Source organism: Macaca fascicularis, chromosome 3 (assembly GCF_037993035.2).
Source record: "Macaca fascicularis isolate 582-1 chromosome 3, T2T-MFA8v1.1".
NCBI classification, from domain to species: Eukaryota; Metazoa; Chordata; class Mammalia; order Primates; family Cercopithecidae; genus Macaca; species Macaca fascicularis.
This window is the reverse complement of record NC_088377.1, coordinates 36,118,059-36,139,047: the sequence shown is the minus strand read 5'-3', so window position 1 is coordinate 36,139,047 and position 20,989 is coordinate 36,118,059. Positions and strand designations below refer to the sequence as shown.

At 56.1% G+C, this 20,989-nt stretch overlaps 1 protein-coding gene and 1 long non-coding RNA gene across 19 annotated transcripts in view; one reads left to right on the top strand and one right to left on the bottom strand.

Moving 5' to 3' along the window:
• Window positions 1-6,511, top strand: part of IQCE (IQ motif containing E) — a 54,821-nt gene extending 48,310 nt beyond the window's left edge. For all 18 annotated transcript variants that reach the window (XM_074034303.1, XM_074034297.1, XM_074034300.1 and 15 more), the window contains one exon: window positions 1,784-6,511. In XM_074034303.1, coding sequence (XP_073890404.1) covers window positions 1,784-1,902 — 119 coding nt within the window. In that variant the 3' untranslated portion in view covers window positions 1,903-6,511. The remainder of the gene's footprint in view (window positions 1-1,783) is intronic.
• Window positions 6,512-10,507: 3,996 nt separating this feature from the next.
• LOC135970047 (uncharacterized) lies at window positions 10,508-14,305 on the bottom strand. Its single transcript, XR_010585483.1, has 2 exons — window positions 13,581-14,305; window positions 10,508-10,900 (listed from the first exon to the last, which is right to left on the bottom strand). It is a non-coding gene; the product is annotated as an uncharacterized lncRNA (long non-coding RNA).
• Window positions 14,306-20,989: the final 6,684 nt, after the last annotated feature.

Genomic DNA, 20,989 nt, shown 5'->3' with positions numbered 1-20,989 from the left:
GGAGGGAGGAGACAGAACAGCAAGGAAAGCCACAAAGGAAGAGGCTCTTCTGAGCCCAAAGGATGAGGGTGATGAAGGCCGGGGGTGAAGGAAGGGTGAGGCCTGCCCGGGACCCACACGCCTTAATGAGAATGTCCCTTCAGGACGGGCCCAGGGAGGCGGCAGCCCCCCAGCACCACTCCAGTAAGTGTGGGGGCCCATGGTGGGCCGAGGCCTTGCTTTCCTAGGAGATCCCTCCTGTGATGACACGGAGTCGGGAAGAGGCCGTTTTGGGGCCCACATCAGACCTGGAGCCCGAAAGCCTTCCCTCCCCAGCGGGTCCTGCTAGGGGCTGTGTCTGAGAGAGTCTCCTGCATGAGCTAAGAACCATACACCACGTTTGACCTGGAAATGCCACATATGAAATCACGTTTTCTTCTTTTCAGTCAGTTTTTAACCTAGTTTCGTCAGAGCTAGAAAACTTTGAACTTTGCTATTCGCTCCAAAACCTCCATTTGTAAAGCTCAACCAAAAGAGGAGCCCCGTGGGGTTTCGGGGAGAATGTGCAGACACGCAAAGCCGCCGGCCGGCCTGTGACTCTCGGGCTCTGCAAAAGGCTTTCCATTGTTCCGCCGGCTTCACCAGACCCTGCGTTTGGCGACCTTTAGAGGCTTTGATCAGGGGCTAAAGCGGGCCTTGGTGCTGCCCTTTTCTCTTGCTAAACGCAAGTGATTTTGAAGGGGCAAGTTCATCCCAGTGACCCAGGGATTCAGCTTGATTGACCTAAGGAAATGTCTCTGTGAAAAGTAGAAATCGAGCTTTTGTTTAAGCTGATTGGTTGTTTTTGAAGATCACCATGAAAACTTTTTTTAATTTCGTAAGGTTCCCCTTTAATATGAATTTTCTTGGAAGTGGCAGGAAAAAAAAGCTGACACAGTTACAGTATCTGCAGCATGGCCGAGTTGCCATTTCCTTCCCTTTTTAAAATCTCACATCAGCAGTTCGTTACTTTTTTACTTTCATCTTTCAAGGCAGTAAGAGTCAGGCTCCCTCGCGAGGAGCTCTGGGGCTGCTGGTGTGGTAGGGCCGGTCCCCTCTTCAGCTCTGGTACCCACCCCCATCCGTCTGTAGGTGGCTTCCCATTCTAGAGTGGATTAAGAGTTCTGAACACTCTAGATGCTTATGAAGGAAGTAGCATCCAAAGGGGAATGGCCGAGCAGCTTGCAGGCTCACAGCGATCCGTGCCTTGCCCCCTCCTGCCTTCCATACCAGTGGCCAGCGAGTTAACAGGGAAGCTGGCTTTTTTTTTTTTTTTTTTTTTAAGATGTGGCCTCGCCGTGTTGCCCAGACTGGTCTAGAACTCCTGGGTTCAAGCCACCCTCCCACCTCGGCCTCCCAGAGTCCTGGGGTTACAGGCGTGAGCCACTGCACCCAGCAGAAACGCTCCTACACACAGGTAGCCGCCCGGCCAGGCCCCGGACTCCTGGGCTGCTGCTGTGGGAACAACTTCCGGGGAATTCCTCCGGCGCAGACTCGAGGTTCCTCCGTGCTGGCAAATGTCCGCTTTTGCAGGAGTTTGGATTTGGGGAATGGTGACCAGAGCTGAGTGTGAAGGCTAGGAGAGTGAGGCTTTCTGGCAGGTGTGTGAGTTGGTCCTGCGGGCCTGTGTGCCCCATGGCTTACTGCTTCTGGGGGTAGCCGCCGTCTTACCCGCCGGGGAAGACCAGACAGTGTAAGGGTGTCCGTGGTGTCAGCCCCTGAGGTCAGCGTGGCTGACCCGTCTCCCTGTGGTTCATTTCCACAGACCCCTCTCCCGCAGGGCCGCAGTCCGTGGCACCTCCACCTGGGGATGACGTCAACTCCGATGATTCCGACGATATTGTCATCGCCCCATCTCTGCCCACGAAGAACTTTCCAGTCTAGGTCCCCGTCACTGTCTCCATGACGTGATGGCAGCACTGCTGAGGACATAGGAGCCACGACTGGAAAGATAATTTGTCGTGTTAGGAGAAGAATGATACCTACTTAACCTCTCAACATCTGCATCGTCTCTCTGTGCTTTTGTTTGTGGAAGGAAACCCAAATGCCTTTACTTTATTCTCCGGGGAGGGCCAGCGGCTCGCATCTCCCTCGTCTCCAGCTGCAGCTCGGATGGTGGGTTTTCAGTGGCGACAGACACGTCTGCTGTGAGCTCGCGGACACCAGGGAGCCCTGTAGTGACATGTTATCTGACCACCTCGCCACCTGCCCATGACCTTGACCATGAGGAGCTGCTATCCACAGCTAGCGCCAACACCACGCCTGCTCTTCCTGGTGACACCCACGACAACCAGGATTTGCTTCGATCTCGGCCCAGTAGGCCAGGCAGAGGCGCCCCGCTGTGCCTTAGGAAGGTGTGAGACCGGCTCCCCCCCATCCCCACAGCAAAACACGGCGTGTCCCAAGCCAGTGAGGAGCTAAAGACACCCAGGTCCCCAAATGAGCGTACGCCATGCCCCACCTGCTCACACCGTCCTTTCCTGTCACCCTCGCTACCCCTGGAGCAGCGCCCTCCACAGCTGCCCTTCCCAGGAAGGAGTTTGTTGGATTCTGTCACTGTGGAGACAAAGTCTTCTCTTTAATTCCAAATTATAACCACAAAAGCAGCATCACACTTGCTTTTGAAAACATCAGGGTGATGTCTGTTCCCAAACCGGCAGCGGGTGTCTCAGCCTCTGTGGGGCCACCCCGGGGAAGGAGAGGAGAGGAGGGTGAGGAGGCAGGCTCGCCGTTCCAAGGGAGCGCACAGGCTCGTGCTGGGGTGTGTTGCATGTGGTGTCTGGGACAGTCCCCATCACCCCATGTGTGCGGCCTCTGCACTCCCAGCTCCACTGCTGGCCTGGGCTGGGCTGGGCATGCGGAGCCTGGGGAGCCAGCAGCTGCGGAGGCCTGGGAGGAGCCCTTGAAGGCAGCAGCTGCAGAGGCCTAGGAAGGAGTTCCTGGGGGAAGCACACAGTGTCCAGTTCCCATCTCTTGCTTGTGTGTGAGATTAGCCCCTGCTGGGGCGTCAAGAGGAAGAGCCTTAGACCTGGGTGGGCCTTCAGGGGCATCTAGACCCCTGCACAGCCCGGGCCTGGTGTCCACATCTCCACAGCACCCCTGTGGGGACTCCTGCCAGGGCTGGCTGCTGTCTCAGGAAAGACCCAATGTTAGAAAGCCCCTTCTTACACAGCCAACGGCTTCTCCCAAGGCTTCTGGCCACAGGGACAGGCTAACCCCTGGGCACCTCTTCTGCAGCATGGCGTCCTTCTGATTCACCCAGGCTGACCCTGGGGCGTCCTCCACGGCGGTCAGAAGGCTGATGGCCCCAACACAGTGGCTTGTGGAAGAGAGAGAGGAGGCTCTGCATGTCCATCTGCCCTGTGGGAGGAGGACACAGGTGTCCCCAGTGCAGCCTGTCCTCTCCCAGTCAGTCAGGGATGGGGCCACCCAAAGTGCAGGACCCGCCCCACCCTGCGGTTCGCAGCCTGGCTCCTGTCTCCACTTAGGCGCTGTTTCTACAGTGGGTGGAACTGAGTCAGCGGGGGTCCTGGCTGTGTACGTCTTTTCCTTACTTGGTCTATGGGTTGTCAAGTCCATTTTTTTTTTTTCACTGAACTGGCTGGTAACTTGATGGACTGTGTAACTGACACAGGCTCTCTGTAAACCCCTGTCTTCACCCCACCTCCCGGGTCCACTCCCTGGGGCTCTGTCCCAGCCATCCCTGATTGCCAGCTCCAAGCTGCAGTCCTAGGAGCCAGTCTACCTCGAAAGCCCTGAGAAAGTGAGACACCTGCACGTTCGCTGCGGGAGACCCTCCGTTCTCTTGTGGCAGCTGCTCCCTCTTGTTAAACCAAGCTGTTTCTGCAGGACAGGCTCACTCTTGGGAACCAGTGGCCTAGAGCTTTGGGTTACGGGTATGGAGAGGGCGTTCCTGCCTCGGGCTTGGCGGAGAATGTTCCATACATAAACCACCATGTCCTCCTTTGGTGCAGCTGGACTGCTCTGTTAAAAGCCAGCATCTGTCTTGAAGCTCGCTGGGTAAATGGCAATGCATTCTCAAGCCTGTGTCTTCAGCTGATGCCCAGTGTCCAGTGCTGGTCACCAGTCCCCTTTGCTGGGGACAGCCCGCCCGGCTATTCTGTGGTCCTGGAACACTGCAGTGTGGTTTTGTTCCTTGGAGACAGCACCAAGCGGAGAGGCCTCCTTGCCGGCTGCCCCAGGGCCTGGGGGCCAGGGGTTCTGGCCCTGCGGGAACTTAGGCAGGAGGGGAAGTTCAGAAGCCCATGGAGCCATGGGAGGGGTGTCATGGGTGGGGCCTAGCCATGGGAGGGGTGAGATGTGGGCGGGGCCCAGTCATGGGAGGGGTAGCTGTGGGTGGGGCCTAGCCGTGGGCAGGGCCTGTCGTGGGCGGGGTGAGCTGTGGGCGGAGCCTAGTCATGGGAGGGGTGAGCTGTGGATGGACGGGACTGAGCCATGGGAGGGACAAGCCATGGACTGGGTCAGGCTGTTGGAGCCATGGGTGGAGTAGGCTGGGCGGAGCTGCTGGGGCTGCTGGCAGGGCCTAGGAAAGTAGACAACTCTCGGGGGAGACTGGAAGTAGAGCATGAGTCCCCATGAAAGGGACCTCTGCCCCAGGGTTAAGTGCCAAAGCAGGTCCCGCCCACCACTTTGGGGTAGATGTTGGTGGCACGTGTTGCTCAGGGTGTCCTGATTGTCTGGCACGTGTTGCTCAGGGTGTCCTGATTGTCTGGCACATGTTGCTCAGGGTGTCCTGATTGTCGCTGCAACGCCTCCACATCACCTTGAACTTAAAGAACGGCAGCAAAGCTGTATCTGCTATCAGAGGCTGTTAGGTAGCCCAGCGTTAAACTAACATACTCTTTCTCCATCACATGCTCTTTAAACAGGGAGACACAGAAAATGTCCGTCTCCAGGGCATGGCCCCACTGTGTTGACAGCAGCCACACCTGTTGAGCCGACACTGCTGAGGCTGAAGCTGGCCCCAGTGCAGGGGGCTGGTGAGCCACAGGTGCAGCTCCCCGGAGGTGTGCTCTCCCCTAGAGTCCTGCCCCCACCTCCTCCCCGAGGCCTATTCCTGCTGCCCTCAGACCTCAGCAGAGGCACCAGCTGGAGGGCTCCACAGACATCCTTGGAGATACGGGAAGCTTTCCTGGCACAGGGCACAGCTCTTAGGAGGCGTTTGTAGGACGCTGTCTCCCCAGTGTGTCCTGCTCATCCAGGAGGGGGAGAAAGAGGAGGAGGCCCCAGGCTCAGAAGCCAGGGACAGATGGCCGAGGATTACCAAACTGAATCCAGGTAGTGCCATGACCCTGGGTGTCCCTTGGTTCACGTCACCCACCAGACACAGCTGCAGAGAGAGTGCAGGGAGGGGCTGGGACCAAAGAGGCCAGAAACCAGCAGAAAGGAGGCAGAAGTGAGGTGGGTGTGCCTGGGGCACAAAGCCAGCACCGGGGAGATTTCAGTGGAGTCCTACAGCCAGTTTCTGTGAGGACTGTGATGCCAGAGAGGCGTGCAGCCTCTGGGCAAGTCGGGAGAGGGCTGGGGTGGTCCCCACAAGGGAGAAGAGGTGGAAGGGCCAGAGAAGACCGCCAAGACCACCGTTTCCCCAGGCATGGGGTGACTGACCTGACTATGAGACTAGCGGGCAGAGCCAAGCAGGGCTAAACTCCAACCCAGGGCCCAGTGTTGGACAAAGTAGCTTTTTCTTTGCTCATTTGTCTGTGTATTAAGAAGAGACTAAAATAGCCAAACGACACTGGTCGCACGCTCTGGCTGTGGTCTGTCTGCTGAATGTCTATTTTTGTCTCCTGACAAGAGACGTGAGGACCATGCCCTTGATCCCTCCAACAGACCAGAAACCCCCTTCCTTGCAAAAAAAAAAAAAAAGCCAATTGAATTAGGAAGAGATCACCCAACCTAGCTCAGATCCACCAAGATAAGCACAGCAAAGCTCGGCTGCATTTTTGAGGAATAAAAACCTTCTGCAGAAAGCACCAATAACCTTTAAGATCTGAATGAGATTCTAATATAACCCGTCTAAACAATGGCAAAATTCCTCCTTTGGTTTTGGAAGCAGCGCTTGCTCACACGTGGCTCAGGGATTCTCTGAGGACCAGGAGTTGACACACAAACCCCGCCATGGGTCCCAGCCAGCTATTTCTCAAGGCTCCCACCTCGCCAAGCTCCCAAGGGCCTGCCGGCAGCGCCTACGCTGTGCCAACTACCCTGTCTGGTACAGACCACGGCTGGGTAGCACCCTCAAAAGCAACAGAAACAACGTCTGGAAGCTGAAAGGCGAAACTGTCGGGATGGCTCGGGAGAGGAAGGAGCGGACCCACTGGTCTTCGGCATTTTGTATTTAGAATTATTCTAATCTTATACAGAACGTATAGGCAGATCTTTTGGAAGGGATACGGTTTTCATTCTTGTGCAACTCATTATTCTCATTACTGGCCTTTTAAATAAAAAGTTGTTTTTCAGGGCGCCTTGATTGCCCGTGAAGCTGTCCCTTTAATTACCTCCAGGTGTGTTCCTGCTCCATGTGCTCAGGCTGCACAAACGATGTGCTTCAGAAACCCCGCTTCTCCGGGCTTCTGGCATTTTGCTGTGGTCCTCGTGTAGGCTTGGGGTTGGGGAGCCAGCTGGAGGGACAAGTCCCGCCGCCAGCTCCCCGCCACACGTGAACTCGGGTACATCTGTTGACACCCCAGTCCCCCCTCGAATTTCAGTTCCTGAGATGTGAGGACACAAAAATGTCCGTGCGTGAGGCAGTTATTTCTCCACATGTGATTTCATTTTTGTTTCAGGAGCAGGGAAAGAATAATTTCCTGAAGAATCAAACACAGATGGAAACAACCAGAAGGAGCTGATATCTGGGTTTTGTTTTCCAATATTTTGTTGCATGGGACAGGGTGCATCTGTGGCTTTGCGCGCTTGTGGCTGCCTGCCCTGGGGCTCTGAATCCTGGGTGGAGTGTGTCTGAAGCCTCCATATTTACTGAGGTTGGCTCTGGCATTTGCCCAAGCCCATTTTCTCTCTATCGATCTCATATGTGTGTGTGTGTGTGTGTGTGTGTGTGGAAATATATGTACATTTTTAAATTGAGATAGGGTCTTGCTGTCTTGCCCGGGCTGGAGTGCAGTGGTGCAATCATAGCTCACTGCAGCTTCAAACTCTTGGGTTTAAACCATCCTCTTGCCTCAGCCTCCCAAGTAGCTAGGACTATAGGTGTGCACCACCATGCCCAACCACTTTTTTTTTTTTTTTTTTTGAGACGGAGTCTCGCCTGTCACTCAGGCTGGAGTGCAGTGGCACGATCTCCGCTCACTGCAAGCTCCGCCGCCTCCCGGGTTCACATCATTCTCCTGCCTCAGCCTCCCTAGAAGCTGGGACTACAGGCGCCCACCACCACGCCCGGCTAAGTTTTTTGTATTTTTAGTAGAGACGGGGTTTTACTGTGTTCGCCAGGATGGTCTCGATCTCCTGACCTCGTGATCCGCCCAACTCGGCCTCCCAAAGTGCTGGGATTACAGGCATGAGCCACCGCGCCCGGCCGCCCAACCACTTTTTAAAAAATTTCTGGCCAGGTGCAGTGGCGCGTGCCTGTAATGCCAGCCCTTTGGGAGGCCGAGGTGGGCGGATCACGAGGTCAGGAGTTTGAGACCAGTCCAGCCAATATGGTGACACCCTGTCTCTACTAAAAATAGAAAAATTAGCCGTGCGTAGTGGCGCACACCTGTAGTCCCAGCTACTCGGGAGGCTGAGGCAGAAGAATCGCTTGAACCCAAGAGGCAGAGGTTGCAGTGAGCTGAGATGGCGCCACTGCACTCCAGGGTGGGCAACAGAGCAAGACTGTCTCAAATAATAATAATAACAATAATTCCGTAAAGATGGGGTCTTGCTGAGTTGCCCAGGCTAGTCTTGAACTACTGGGCCCAAGTGATCCTCACACCTCAGCCTCCCAAGTGACTGAAACTACAGGTGTGCACCTGGCTAATATAAAAAATTTTGGGGGTGGGGGACAGTGGTTCACGCCTGTAATCCCAGCACTTTGAGAGGCCGAGGTGGTGGATCACCTGAGGTCAGGAGTTCGAGGCCAGCCTGGCCAACATGATGACACCCCGTCTCTACTAAAAATACAAAAATTAGCCGGGTGTAGTGGCACACGCCTGTAATCCCAGCTACTCAGGAGGCTGAGGCAGGAGAATCACTTGAAACTGGGAGGTGGAGGTTGCAGCGAGCCATTGCACTCCAGCCTGGGCAACAAGAGCAAAACTCCGTCTCAATAAATAAATAAATAAAATAATTTTTTGGTAGAGATAGGGTCTTGCTATGTTGCCCAGCCTGGTGTCCAATGCCTGGCCTCAAGCGATCCTCCCACCTTGGCCTCCCGAAGTGCTGGAATTACAGGTGTGAGCCACTGCGCCCTGCCCCGAGCCCATCTTTACACCCCGATGGCCTGTGTGCTGTCCTGGCAAGTGGTTCATTTGTAGACTTGCACTTTGCAGAGGAGCTGGTAGGGCCTGAAGGAGCCTGTGGCATTGGAGAGCATGGTGCACCAGGCACTCGCCTGCTGCAAGCTCGCTGCCACCGCAGCCGCCAGCTGTGATCTCCCTGAGGGGTTCAGACCCACCAGCAGAGAGGAGGTAGCCTGTGGGGGCTTCTCAGCTAGAGCTGGCGAGAGAAGGAGAGAGAAGGTCCAACCTCAGGCCTCCACCTGCCATGGGCCGGGGTATGGATAGACATGGAAGTATGTGAGCGTGGACATCCGTGCACACAGGCACAGGCACACGGGGAGAACCCTCTTCCTCTTCCCCATCCAGCCCGCTAGTTTTTGGCGTTCCCAGGCATGTGCTGAGTACATGAGGGCCTCCTCAAAGACCGAGTGAGAGTCACCACAAGCTCTTGCCAAGACGATTTTAAATATGAGATTCCTCCAAGGTCCCCGGGGGACATAGAAAAAAAGAAGTAAGCCTCTGAATCCCTCGCTCCTTTCAGCACTGCTGTCGGGCTTGGAATATGAATGACGGGCTGCGGAACAGGGTGGCGTGTCTCTGCATGGGTGCCAGCTAATGGCCTTTGGCCAGCACCTCCCCTTTGGATCCCGGGAGTCAGGCCCAGCGACAGCCCCGAGGGCCAGCCCCATTAGATGGGGCCTGCCTCAGGAACCTGGGGACGTTTCCATGGTGCTGTGTGCCTTTCTGAATAAGAGGAGGGGGTGCCCCTGAGCTATTCGGTAGTGAAACCCCAGAGCAGCCTGGGATTCAAAGGAGAGAGTCCAGTGCTGCCAGGGCTCCCGCGGCTGCCATTCATGGCAGCCCTGTCTGGGGGCTTCCTCCCCACCAGCCCTTCCCTTCCCAGGCCCGGCTTGCAAAGGAATGAAAGCAGGGAAGGGTGTAAGTGGGTGGGCCGGGGCGCAGCTCGCATAAGATATACAAAGGGGACTGATTCCCGCTCATTGCAGCCTCGCCCGCCCCATTCCCTTCTCACACCCATTTCCCCCACCAGCCAGCACGCTGTGGGCTGCTGGCTCCATTCTGCTCACCGCTCCACCACTCGCCGCTACCCTCACCCGGGAGTGCACCCTTCCCACCTCATCACTCCTCCCTGCTTTCGGGATTTCTCTTCTGCTCTGGCACCCAGTCCTACCCTCTGCCTGTTGAGTATGGGTGTTCCCACGGCTACGTCCCCAACACCCCGACCTGCCTGGATCATCCACTGGACGTCCGCACGTTCATATCCCAGATGCCTCCAATTCAGCTTGGCTTGGCTTCAATTTATCTTCCCCCATGACCCTGCTCCCTGTTCAGTAAATGACATCACAAGCCACATGGTTGTCCCTGCTAGAAACCCAGAGACCATCCCTGTCTCCCTCCCCATTCTCACCAGGCCCCACAGGGGCTACACCCTCAGCAGCCCTCAACTCTGCTGCCACAATCTGCAGTGAGGCCAGGTGACTCCACCAGACAGTTCCCACAGGCTCCAAGACAAAACCGAACCCCTGAACATGCCAGACTGCTGCATGTCCACACACACAAAGACACATGCACGCACAAAACGCCACGATGCAACATATGTGCAAACACCTGCACATGAGCAGACGTATGCCCACAAACACACGCACACACATGAAACAATGCAGACTTGAAAATGCACACAGAATCAACACACACACACCAATGCATGCACTCTCAGATACACACAACACACTTCGCACAGACATGCACACACACACGTACAAACACAAACACATGCAAACATGCCTGCAAACACACCTGCAAAGACAGAAACATACACAAATTTGCATCCCACACACACGTACACACAGGTACACACAAACACACACAACATACATATAAAACACACATGCACACACACAAATATGCACACGTGCGCGCGCGCACTTGAAGCTCAAGCCAGCCTGAGCTATGTGAGGCTCCACTTCTCCAAAGAAGAGACAGCAGAAAAGAAAACCCGTCTAGCCAACTTGAAAGTATGAGCTTTATATAGGTGTGGACGAAAGTGTCAGATGCCAACCTGTGAATAATTAATATGTTAATTTGGTCACACATCATGCATATTTAAAGTCACAGCTAAAAGAAGACACTGGTCTAGAAGCAGGCCTCTGGTGGTGCTCCCGGGACTTGGCTGCACCAGCAGCTTCGTCCCCATGTTTTGGATCCTCTCACACAGTTTCCCAGGCACGACATCTCCACTTCCATCTAAGCTGTTTGCAATCCACGTGACGGCTGAGAAATCTGCTCATGCCGGGTGCAGCGGCTCACGCCTGTAATCCCAGCACTTTGGGAGGCCGAGGCGGGCAGATAGCTTGAATCCGGGAATCTGAGAGCAGCCTGGACAACATAGTGAAACCCTCTCCCTGCAAAAATACAAAAATGAGCTGGGCATGGTGGCATACACCTGTGGTCCCAGCTCCTTGGGAGGCTGAGGTGGGATGATTGCATGAACCAGAGAAAGTGGAGGTTGCAGTAGTGAGCCAAGATCGCGTCATTGTACTCCAGCCTGGGCAACAGAGCAAGACTCTGCCTCAAAAAAAAAAAAAAAAAATCTGAACAGGGTGTGCCATGATTGAGCATTTCTCCCCAAGCCACAAGTGCCAGTGTGCTGGACCTGAGGACGGCGGCCCAGGTGGCAGTGACTTTATGATCACGTTTCCACAGTGGAACTGCTGGCTGTATTTTTAAACGTTTTAAAGGCTGATTCACAAAGACAGCCAATGCTTGCAAATGTGAGGTTCTACTCCTGGAAAAATGACTAATCTGAGTTAAATTTATTTCTGACATCTTTTTAGTGGATTCTGCCAGGCGACCTCCATACACATTGCTCCCAGCTTTCAGACGCCTCCCTCGGTTCCTATACAGTGTGTGGCTGTCAAAATAAACTAATTGAGAGCCTCATGCAATGAGATACTTTCTAAGGACTTAAGAAGGCAGTTCCCTGTTTTCTGAAGGATACTTTTTAAATATTATTATGTTTTTTAAAGACAAGATCTTGCACCCCAGGCTGGAATGCAGTGGCACAATCATGGCTCACTGCAGCCTTGACCTCTTGGGCTCAAGCGATCCTCCAGCCTCAGCCTCCCACATAGCTGGGACTACAGGTGTGAGCTACCATACCTGGCTAATGTTTTCATTTTTTTTCTTTTATTTTTGAGACGGAGTCACGCTCTGTCACCCAGGCTGGAGTGCAGTGGTGCGATCTCGGCTCACTGCCACCTCCGCCTCCCGGGCTCAAGCGATTCTCTTGCCTCAACCATCTGAGTAGTTGGGATTACAGGCACACACCACCACGCCCAACTAGTTTTTGTATGTTTAGTAGAGACGGGGTTTTGTCATGTTGGCCAGGCTGTTCTAGATACTCCTGGCCTCAAGTGATCCACCCACCTCAGCCTCCCAAAGTGCTGGGATTACAGGTGTGAGCCACTGTGCCAGGCCTCATTTTTGTTTTTATAGAGATAGAGTCTTGCTCTGTCACCCAGGTTGGAGTGCAATGGTGCAGTCATAGCTCACTGCAGCCTCAACCTCCTGGGTTCAAGCGATCCTCCCACCGCAGCCTCCTGAAGTGCTAGGATGACAGGTGTGAGCCACCAGGCCATGAAGGATAATTTTTTGTGGGGAAGGAAAATTCCCCCTCTCTTCTATTTGAACTGTCCCAGAATGAAATCAGGGCCTTCTTCACCACTCAGCCTCAGCCTGCAGAAACTCCCGCCAAGCTCAGCGGCCTCCCAATCTCAGCCCCTGCCTCATCCTCCCACCTCCTAAGCCCCAGGCTCCTCCCTTTTTGACCCTAAGGGATGCTCCCACTCCCATGCCTCCCTTCACATACTCACCTGGCTCTTTCCCATGGGCCATTTCTATTTTACAGTCACATTTTGTTTCTTAAAAAAGATACCTGGCCGGGCGTGGTGGCTCACACCTGTAATCCTAGCACTTTGGGAGGGCGAGGCGGGTGGATCATGAGATCAGGAGTTCAAGACCAGCCTGGCCAAGATGGTGAAACCCCGTCTCTACTAAAAATACAAAAATGAGCTGGACGTGGTGGCGGGTGCCTGTAGTCCCAGCGACTCGGGAGGCTGAGGCAGAGAATCGCTTGAAGCTGGGAGGCTGGAGACGCACTGCACTCCAGCCTGGGGGACAGAGGGAGACTCCGTCTCAAAGAAAAAAAAAAAAGATATCTAACATATTATAAAAAGAAAAACAGAAAAGTATAGAGTAGCCTCATCTCCCTCTGGCCCCACTGATTCTGGGGTCCCGGGCTTTTGTCTTGCCTCCCCACTGCCACTAGGGGACTCAGTCCAGAACCGGGGTGAGCCGTTCCTCAGCCCTTTGTTCCACAAACATGCTCAGGTCCCACGTGGCACCCTGGATCCCATCAGCACCTTCACGCGGCACCCCACGTCTGCCCTGTCTGGCCTCCCCTCCAGCCACACACCCCTGACCACAGGCCTTTGTGGAAAATGCCTCCTCCACCTCCAGCTGGCCCCTTGCCTGTGCCGATTCTGCTGCCAGGAATGTCCTTCCTGTGGAGCCGGCCCGGATGACCCTCTGCTGAGAAGCTTTTCACCATCAGCTCCTCCTCCCTGTAATCTCACAGCACCCAGCCCGTCTGTGTCTTTTAGTATTTATTGCACCTGAGGGCACTTTGTACGGACTATATTAGGGTTTATTTTGTCTGTTTGCAACTAGACTAAGCTCGTGAGGACTGGATCTTTGGGGCCAGGAAATAATTTTTTTTTCTTTTTCTTTTTTTGGCAAGGTCTCGCTCTGTTGCCCAGGCTGGAGTGCAGTGGTGCAGTCATAGCTCATTGCAACCTTGAACCCCTGGGCTCAAGCGACCCTCCCTCCTCAGCCTCCCATACTCGGGACTACAGGTATATGCTCCCACACCTGGCTAAGTTTTAAATTTTGTTTTATTTTTTTGCCGTGTTGCCCAGGCTGATCTCAAACTCTTGGCCCCAAGCGATCCTCCCGCCTCGACTTCCCAAAGTGCTGGGATGACAGGCATGAGCCACTTCACCCACCCTAAATTCATTTACTCACCAAATATTCACTGGCTTAGGTGCAGAGAACCCAAGGTTGGGGCAGACCACAGCCAAGGGCTCCCCTCCAGGGTGGTGGGGACACAGGTGGTTTAGACCCAGACACTAGGAGGACTGGGGAGCAGTTCTGGTCTCCCAGAAAAGGCAGTCGGGGCTGCGGCTGAGCAGGTGGGGAGGCGAGTGTCTTCCAGGCCCAGGGAGCTATCAGCCTCTTTCCAGAGGAAAAGGGAGCAGGGCCCACCTCCAGGATGGGAAGGGCCCCAAGGTGGCCAGACACAGTGGGTCAGGTGTGGCAGGGGTGACAGGTCTCAGGAGGGACACAGAAGCCAGGCTGGGGGGGACCTTGCCCTGAGAGCTGTGGGAACAGGATTGTATTTGCATTTGAGAAGGGGAGGCTGGGAACAGCAGAGGACATCATGGGCTGATGAGGAAGCACGTGCGTGCTGACCCCACGGAGGAGAGAGCCCAGGGCCCCCGGAAGGGGACAGCCTGGCTGTTGGCCAAGAGACGCAGAGGGGAAGGAGGCCCGGCCAGGCTGGGGATATGCGCAGAGGGGAGCACGTTCCACCTACCCCTCCCCCTGGAATGGAGCCACATCCCGGCCAGCTCCTCCTGCCCCAGCTCCTCCTTCCCAGCTGCTCCTGCCCCAGCTGCTCCTTCCCCAGCTGCTTCTGCCCCAGCTCCTCCTGCCCCAGCTGCTCCTGCCCCAGCTGCTCCTGCCCCAGCTCCTCCTGCCCCAGCTCCTCCTTCCCCAGCTCCTCCTGCCCCAGCTGCTCCTGTCCCAGCTCCTCCTGCCCCAGCTGCTCCTGCCCCAGCTCCTCCTTCCCCAGCTGCTCCTGCCCCAGCTCCTCCTTCCCCAGCTCCTCCTGCCCCAGCTCCTCCTGCCCCAGCTCCTCCTGCCCCAGCTCCTCCTTCCCCAACTGCTCCTGCCCCAGCTGCTCCTGCCCCAGATGTTCATTTCCCAGCTCCTCTTGCCCCCGGCTCCTCCTTCCTCAGCTCCTCCTGCCCCAGCTCCTCCTTCCCCAGCTCCTCCTGCCCCAGCTCCTCCTTCCCCAGCTCCTCCTTCCCCAGCTCCTCCTGCCCCAGCTCCTCCTGCTCCAGCTGCTCCTTCCCCAGCTCCTCCTGCCTCAGCTCCTCCTCCTCCTCCTAATCCCAGCTCCCCCTGCTCCTCCTACGCCCACCTCCCCCTGCTCCTCCTGCCCCCATCTCCTCCTGCCCCAGCCTTTCTGTACTCACAGGGACCCTGTGGAGCAGAGAGGGCTTTCTGGGGTCCACTGAGGCTGGGCTGGGCTCCCCAGAGCTGGGCGTCCACTCTAGCCCAACTGATGAAGCCCAACGGGGCCTCCTGCATCCCACATCCTCCCTGCCAGGCTGCAGACCCAGCTGGGAAGTCTAGGAAGGAAAATGGGGGTCCTGGGCCTGCAGGTGGAAGAATTCGGCCCAGGGTTCCAGCCAGCACCACCTCCCCAACCTGCCCCACACCCCCTGTTGCGGGCGACCCGTGACGAGCCTCAGGTTCACCATCTGTACCCAAGGGCGTGCTGGCCCTGTATCTGGGTGGCTGTGAGCCAGTGGGCAGGGAGGGCCTACACCAGCCAGCAGAGCTCTGGAAGAGCAAAACGCCGTTCATCCCAGACACACACGCCAAGCGTCTATCCCGGGCCCGGCCCTGGCCCTCATAACATCGCCATCACCAGCTCGCTTCCAGAAGCCTCTGCCTGCTCCTCTCCGGAGCCCTGCGCCCCTGCACTGCCCCCCACCCCCAGGAGCGATGTGGAGGCTTCGCCAGTCCTGGGAGGACTCTGGACTTGGTCCTGAGGCCCTGGGAGGCCAGGGAGGGGCTGGCAGGGGCGCAGCAGGCCAGATTCCTTGTCAGAGATGAAGCGGGCGGTGCAGAGAAATTCAGGACAAAGGGCAGGGCCCTGCTGCCCCGTGCTCCCGGGGACCTTGAGCGAGACACTTCCTTTTCCGAGCCTCCAGAGCTGAGACTGGCAGGAGTGGAGCTGGAGAGCCCCTCCTGAACGGCGGCTGGCACTGGGTGTGCCCGGAGGAGGCTGCCCTGCCAGGGGCGGGATGGTGACGCCTCTGAGGGGCTTCTCCAGGTGGCCCCAGACGTCTTCACATGACCCAGAAAAGGCCCTACCTCCTGCCTCCAGACCTGTCCCAGGAGATGAGCCCCTCTGGGCAAGTAGGCCACCCTTAGAGTGGCATCTAGAACTTCCCTGCTTGTCCGTGGATGGGGGCTGGACGAGGGGTGGGGGCCGCAGAGGTGCTGCCTGTCGCCCACCTCCACACACAGCACGTCTCCCACGCCAAGCCCGGTCCCCAGGGTGGTGTGTTCTGGACAAAGCCTCGGGGGTGCTGGGGGGCCCGCATTCCCTCCTGGGCCCCCTGCCTTGGAAATGGCCTGTCAAGGGGAGGATCGGCTCTCCAGAGGCTCCCCAGAGCCAGCAGCTGGCCCGGCCCAGTGAGGGAGACCCTGGGTTCCCTGGGCTCCCTGAGCCCACCCTGACCAGAAAAGCAGCCAAGGAAGCTGAGCTGGCCTTCCCCCATGCCTGGGGGAGTGAAGTTTGTCGGATCCAGGCTTTGAAATCTAGAGGGTGCAGGACACTCCCTTGCCCAGGCCAGACAGAGACACAGTGGATATGGGTTGAGGACAGCATCCCCCAAGGGGACATGGGGCAGAGCACGCAGGTTATGTGGGGCCTCACCTTGGACACCCCTTTTCCAGCATAATCGCAGTACCCACCCAGGGATGGAAGCATGACCTTCCTCCTGTTACAGCTGGGGAAACTGAGGCTTAGAGAGTTGCGTGGTCGAAAGGTCTCTGCTCTTGGACGGGGAGCAGTGTCTCCTTGGCAGCTCAAGCCTGTGACAGCCTGTGGGTCCCGTGAGAGCAGCGGGCGGGGCTCCCGAGAGGGAGGTGAGAATCCATCCATCCCCCCACCCCTCCCCACCCACTCAGCCCCAGAGCCTCCCTCCACGCCCACTGCTGGCCTGTTTCTGAAAGTCGGTGAAAGATCTTATTCACCAAGCTCAGGCAGCGGGGTCGGTGGTCCACCTGCCAACAGCGACTCAGCCAGCCTTTGTCACTGATGCCAATTGCAGCCCACAGAGTGGCCAGATACCCCCTCCCACTGCTCCTGGAATTGAGGCACTGGAGGCCACCAGGAAGAGATGGTAGTACTGGGTCTTGATGAATATCCTGCTCAGACACAGCCGGCTCCTGGCCCCCCCAGAGCAGGGATTTACTGGCAAACAATGAGCATCCCTTGAAAGCATCAGAGCATTAACAAAGCTTTCCCCGTTTCATTTTTGTTTTGTTTTGTTTCAGTTTTGTTTTTATGTTTTTGAGACAAGGTCTTGCTCTGTCGCTTAGGCTGTAGAATGTGGTGGTGTAATCACAGCTCACTGTGGCCTCGACCTTCTAGGCTCAGGCGATCCTCCTGCCTCAGCCTCTCAAGCAGCTGGGATTACAGGCAAGTGCCACCACACCCAGCTAATTTTTGTATTTTTAGTAGAGATGGGATTTCCCCATGTTGGCCAGGCTGGTCTTGAACTCCTGACCTCAAGTGATCCACCTGCCTCGGCCTCCCAGAGTGCTGGGATTACCGGTGTGAGCCACCGTGCCCGGCCCTTTCCCCATTTTGGAGTGCCTGGTATCTACTGTTTCCCTCTTTCTGTCCATGTTGATTCGTTGCTTAGCTCCGGCTTGTAAGTGAGAACGTGTGGTGCGTGAGCTCACTTAGGATGATGGCCTCCAGCTCCATCCATGTTCCTCCAAAGGCCATGATTTCATTCTTTTTTTTTTTTTCTTTTTTTTTTGAGACGGAGTCTCGCTCTGTCACCCAGGCTGCAGTGAATGGCGTGATCTCGGCTCACTGCAAGCTCCGCCTCCCAGGTTCATTCCATTCTCCTGCCTTAGCCTCCTGAGTAGCTGGGACTACAGGCACCCGCCACCACGCCAGGCTAATTTTTGTATTTTTAGTAGAGACGGGGTTTCATCAAGGCCTAGATCTCCTGACCTCGTGATCCGCCCGCCTCGGCCTCCCAAAGTGCTGGGATTACAGACGTGAGCCACCGCGCCCGGCTGATTTCATTCTTTTTTTATGGCTGTTTTCTTGATGAGTTAAGGCTGTGGTTTGGGATGAGTCTCTTCCCTTCTCGGAGCCTCAGTTTCCCCATCTGTAAAATCGGTGACATGGGTTCCCAAAGGGGTCATAGCAGTTGGGCCAAGCCTGATGTAAGTCCCAGGTCTCATGACTCTCAGCACAGTGCTCATTGCAACAAAACCTAGCTGCTGGGTGGGGCTGCGTGGACAGGCTAATTTTTCAAATGTTTTGTAGAGATGGGGTCTCCCTATGTTGCCCAGGCTGGCCTGGAACCCCTGGCTCAAGTGATCCTCCTCCCTGGACCTCCCAACACGATGGGATTACAGGCGTGAGCTGCCATGCCCGGCCTCAGGGCACTATTTTCTTTTTTCTTTTTTTTTTTTTTTTTTTTTTGAGACGAAGTTCTGCTCTTGTTGCCCAGGCTGGAGTGCAATGCTGTGATATCGGCTCACTGCAATCTCCGCCTCCCAGGTTCAAGCAATTCTCCTGCCTTAGCCTCCCGACTAGCTGGGATTACAGGCATGCGCCACCATGCCTGGCTAGTTTTGTATTTTTAGTAGAGACAGGGTTTCTCCATGTTGGTCAGGCTGGTCTTGAACTCCCAACCTCAGGTGATCCGCCTGCCTTGGCCTCCCACAGTGCTGGGATTACAGGCGTGAGTGACCATGCCTGGCCTCAGGGCACTATTTTCAATCTACACTGGGCTTGGGACCCAGAGACCCAGAGACCCAGTCTTGATAGTCTTATGTGGCAAGTAGGGAGGTTCTGAATGAAACACTCGACTTGAGTGAGGAGACTTGGGGCAGGATTCTTGGCAGCTCAGAGACCATCCTCACTGGTCTCCTGGCTCCCAGTGGCTTTCTGGACATGGCAAGGCTGCTGGCCGGGTAAGCCCAGATAAATGAGAGGTGCTCACATCCTCGCTCTGGCCAGGTCTGCGTGGCTTGCTCTGTGGTCCTCTTGGGGACCACGCTGGCTGGCATCTCTCCCAGCCTCCAGAGCTGCGGGCCGGTTGCCTCAGACCCAGATTGAAAGCGGTGCTTCTGTGGCTCTCCTGCGGCCAAGATCCATCAGCCAGGTGTCTGTGGTCAGCCAGGCCCGGGCTGGCTGTGCGACCACAGAGTCACCCAGCCTCATCTCGGCAGGCGCCAGGAAGCCCAGCCCTGCAGCCTTCTCTTCCTGGCCAGTGAGGTTCGTCTCCACAGAAAATGTGAACCTCTTTGGATGGGGCCCAAACACAGGGAATTCCATTGTCCTGGCTCCCGCCCCAGCATCTGGGGGAGCGGTCCAGGCCTGGCCACGCTCAGCTCAGGCCTGGCTTTCTCCGGTGCCTGCAGGCCTTGGGACAACCGTTCGGGAGCCTCAGCCTTCCTGGCGTGGGGGAAAGACCCTGGGAGCTCCTGACCTGGTTGCCCCCCTCCCTCCGTGCCAGACTGCCTCAGCAGTCTCTCACAGACTTTCACAGGCCTGGGTTTTACTCACAATCCCTATTTCACTCGAAAGAAGGAAGGGAGGGAGGGAGGGAGGGAGGGAGGGAGGGAGAAAGAGAGAGAGGAGGAAGGGAGGGAAAAAGGAAGGAAGGAGGGAAAGATGGAGGGAGGGAGGGAGGAAAGGAGGGAGTGAGGAAGAGAAGGAGAGAGGGAGGGAGGGAGAAAGGAGGGAAGGAGGGAAAGAGGGAAGAAGGGAGGAAAGGAGGGAGGGAGGGAAAAAAGGGAAGGAGGGAAAGAGGGAAGGAGGGAGGAAAGGAGGGAGGGAGGGAAAAAAGGGAAGGAAGGAGGGAAGGAGGAAAGGAGGGAGGGAAGGAAGGAGGAAGAGAGGAAAGGAGGGAGGAAGGAAGGGAAGGAGGGAGGGAGGGAGAAAGGAAAGAAGGAGAGAGGGAGGGAGGAAAGGAAGGAGGGAGGGGTAAGGAGAGAGGGAGGGAGAAAGGAGAGAAGGAGGGAAAGAGGGAGGTGGGGGGAGAAAAGGAGAGAAAGGGAGGGAGGACAGGAGAGAGGGAGGGAAGAAGCGGGGAGGGAGGAAGGGCCCCTGGAACTAGGCTGAACCCTGGTTCTCTGACCAGCTCGTGATTCTCGAGGCCTCCCATGCAATGGTGGGGCCCGGGCCTCAGCTGCTCCATCTGTAGAGTGGGAGTGAAGTCCAGCCTCCAGCCACAGTGGTTGCAGGACAGATGGGAAGAACCACATAGCTCTGAGCAGTGACTGTTGGGTCAAAGCAGGCGGGATGGTAGTGGGGAGCTTCCTCCATGCCCCATCCCACACTAGATCCTCTCTCTGGCCTTCTCTCCTTTAACCTTCCTGGAAGCTGGAGGGAGGGACCCACGGAGATTCTCTTCAACACCTGGATCCCAAGCAGCGTTGCACGGTGGTGAGGTAGGGACTCTGGCTGTGTTCTTCCAGAACCTTCACTGTGGGCCCCTTATTCTCTCCACCCTGGATCCCTTTTACCAAATTCTTCCTCCACAGGCCCCTTAAGAATAGATTTCACAGCCCAAACAGACTGCAAATATTACTCAGTCACCAGCACCTTTTCATCCCATACCAATCGGAGGCACATGGTGCCGGTCACCAGGAAGCTCTGAGAAAGCCGAGGTATTCGTCTCTGGATTTGCCGTGACAAAGCTCCACAAACTGGGTGGCTTCAAACACAGACACGCATTGTCTCACAGTTCTGGAGGCCAGAAGGCTGAGATCGAGGCAGGGGCGCTCTGAGGGAGGGAGGGCCCCAGGCTTCTCTCCCAGCTTCCGGTGGCCCCAGGAGTGCTCAGTTTTGGGGGCTGTGGCGGCATCGCTGACACTCTGCCTCTGTGTTCACAGGGGGTGCTTCCCTCTGTGTCTCTATATCTCCGAGTCTGTGTCCAAATTTATCTTTTCTTATAAGGACACCATCTTTGCATTAGAGAACACTCTAATCCAGTATCACCTCATCTTCACTGGATTCCATTTGCAAAGACCTTTATTTATTTATTTATTATTTTTTTGAGATGGAGTTTCACTCTTGTTGCCCAGGCTGGGGTGCAATGGCATGATCTTGGCTCACTGCAACCTCCGTCCCCCAGGTTCAAGCGATTCTCCTACCTCAGCCTCCCGAATACCTAGGATTACAGGTGCATGGCACCACGCCCAGCTAATTTTGTATTCTTAGCAGAGATGGGGTTTCTCCATGTTGGTCAGACTGGTCTGGAACTCCCAACCTCTGGTGATTCGCCCGCCTCAGCCTCCTAAAGTGTTGGGATTACAGGCGTGAGCCTGTCACCCAGACTAGAGTGCAGTGGCATGATCATAGCTCACTGCAGCCTAGA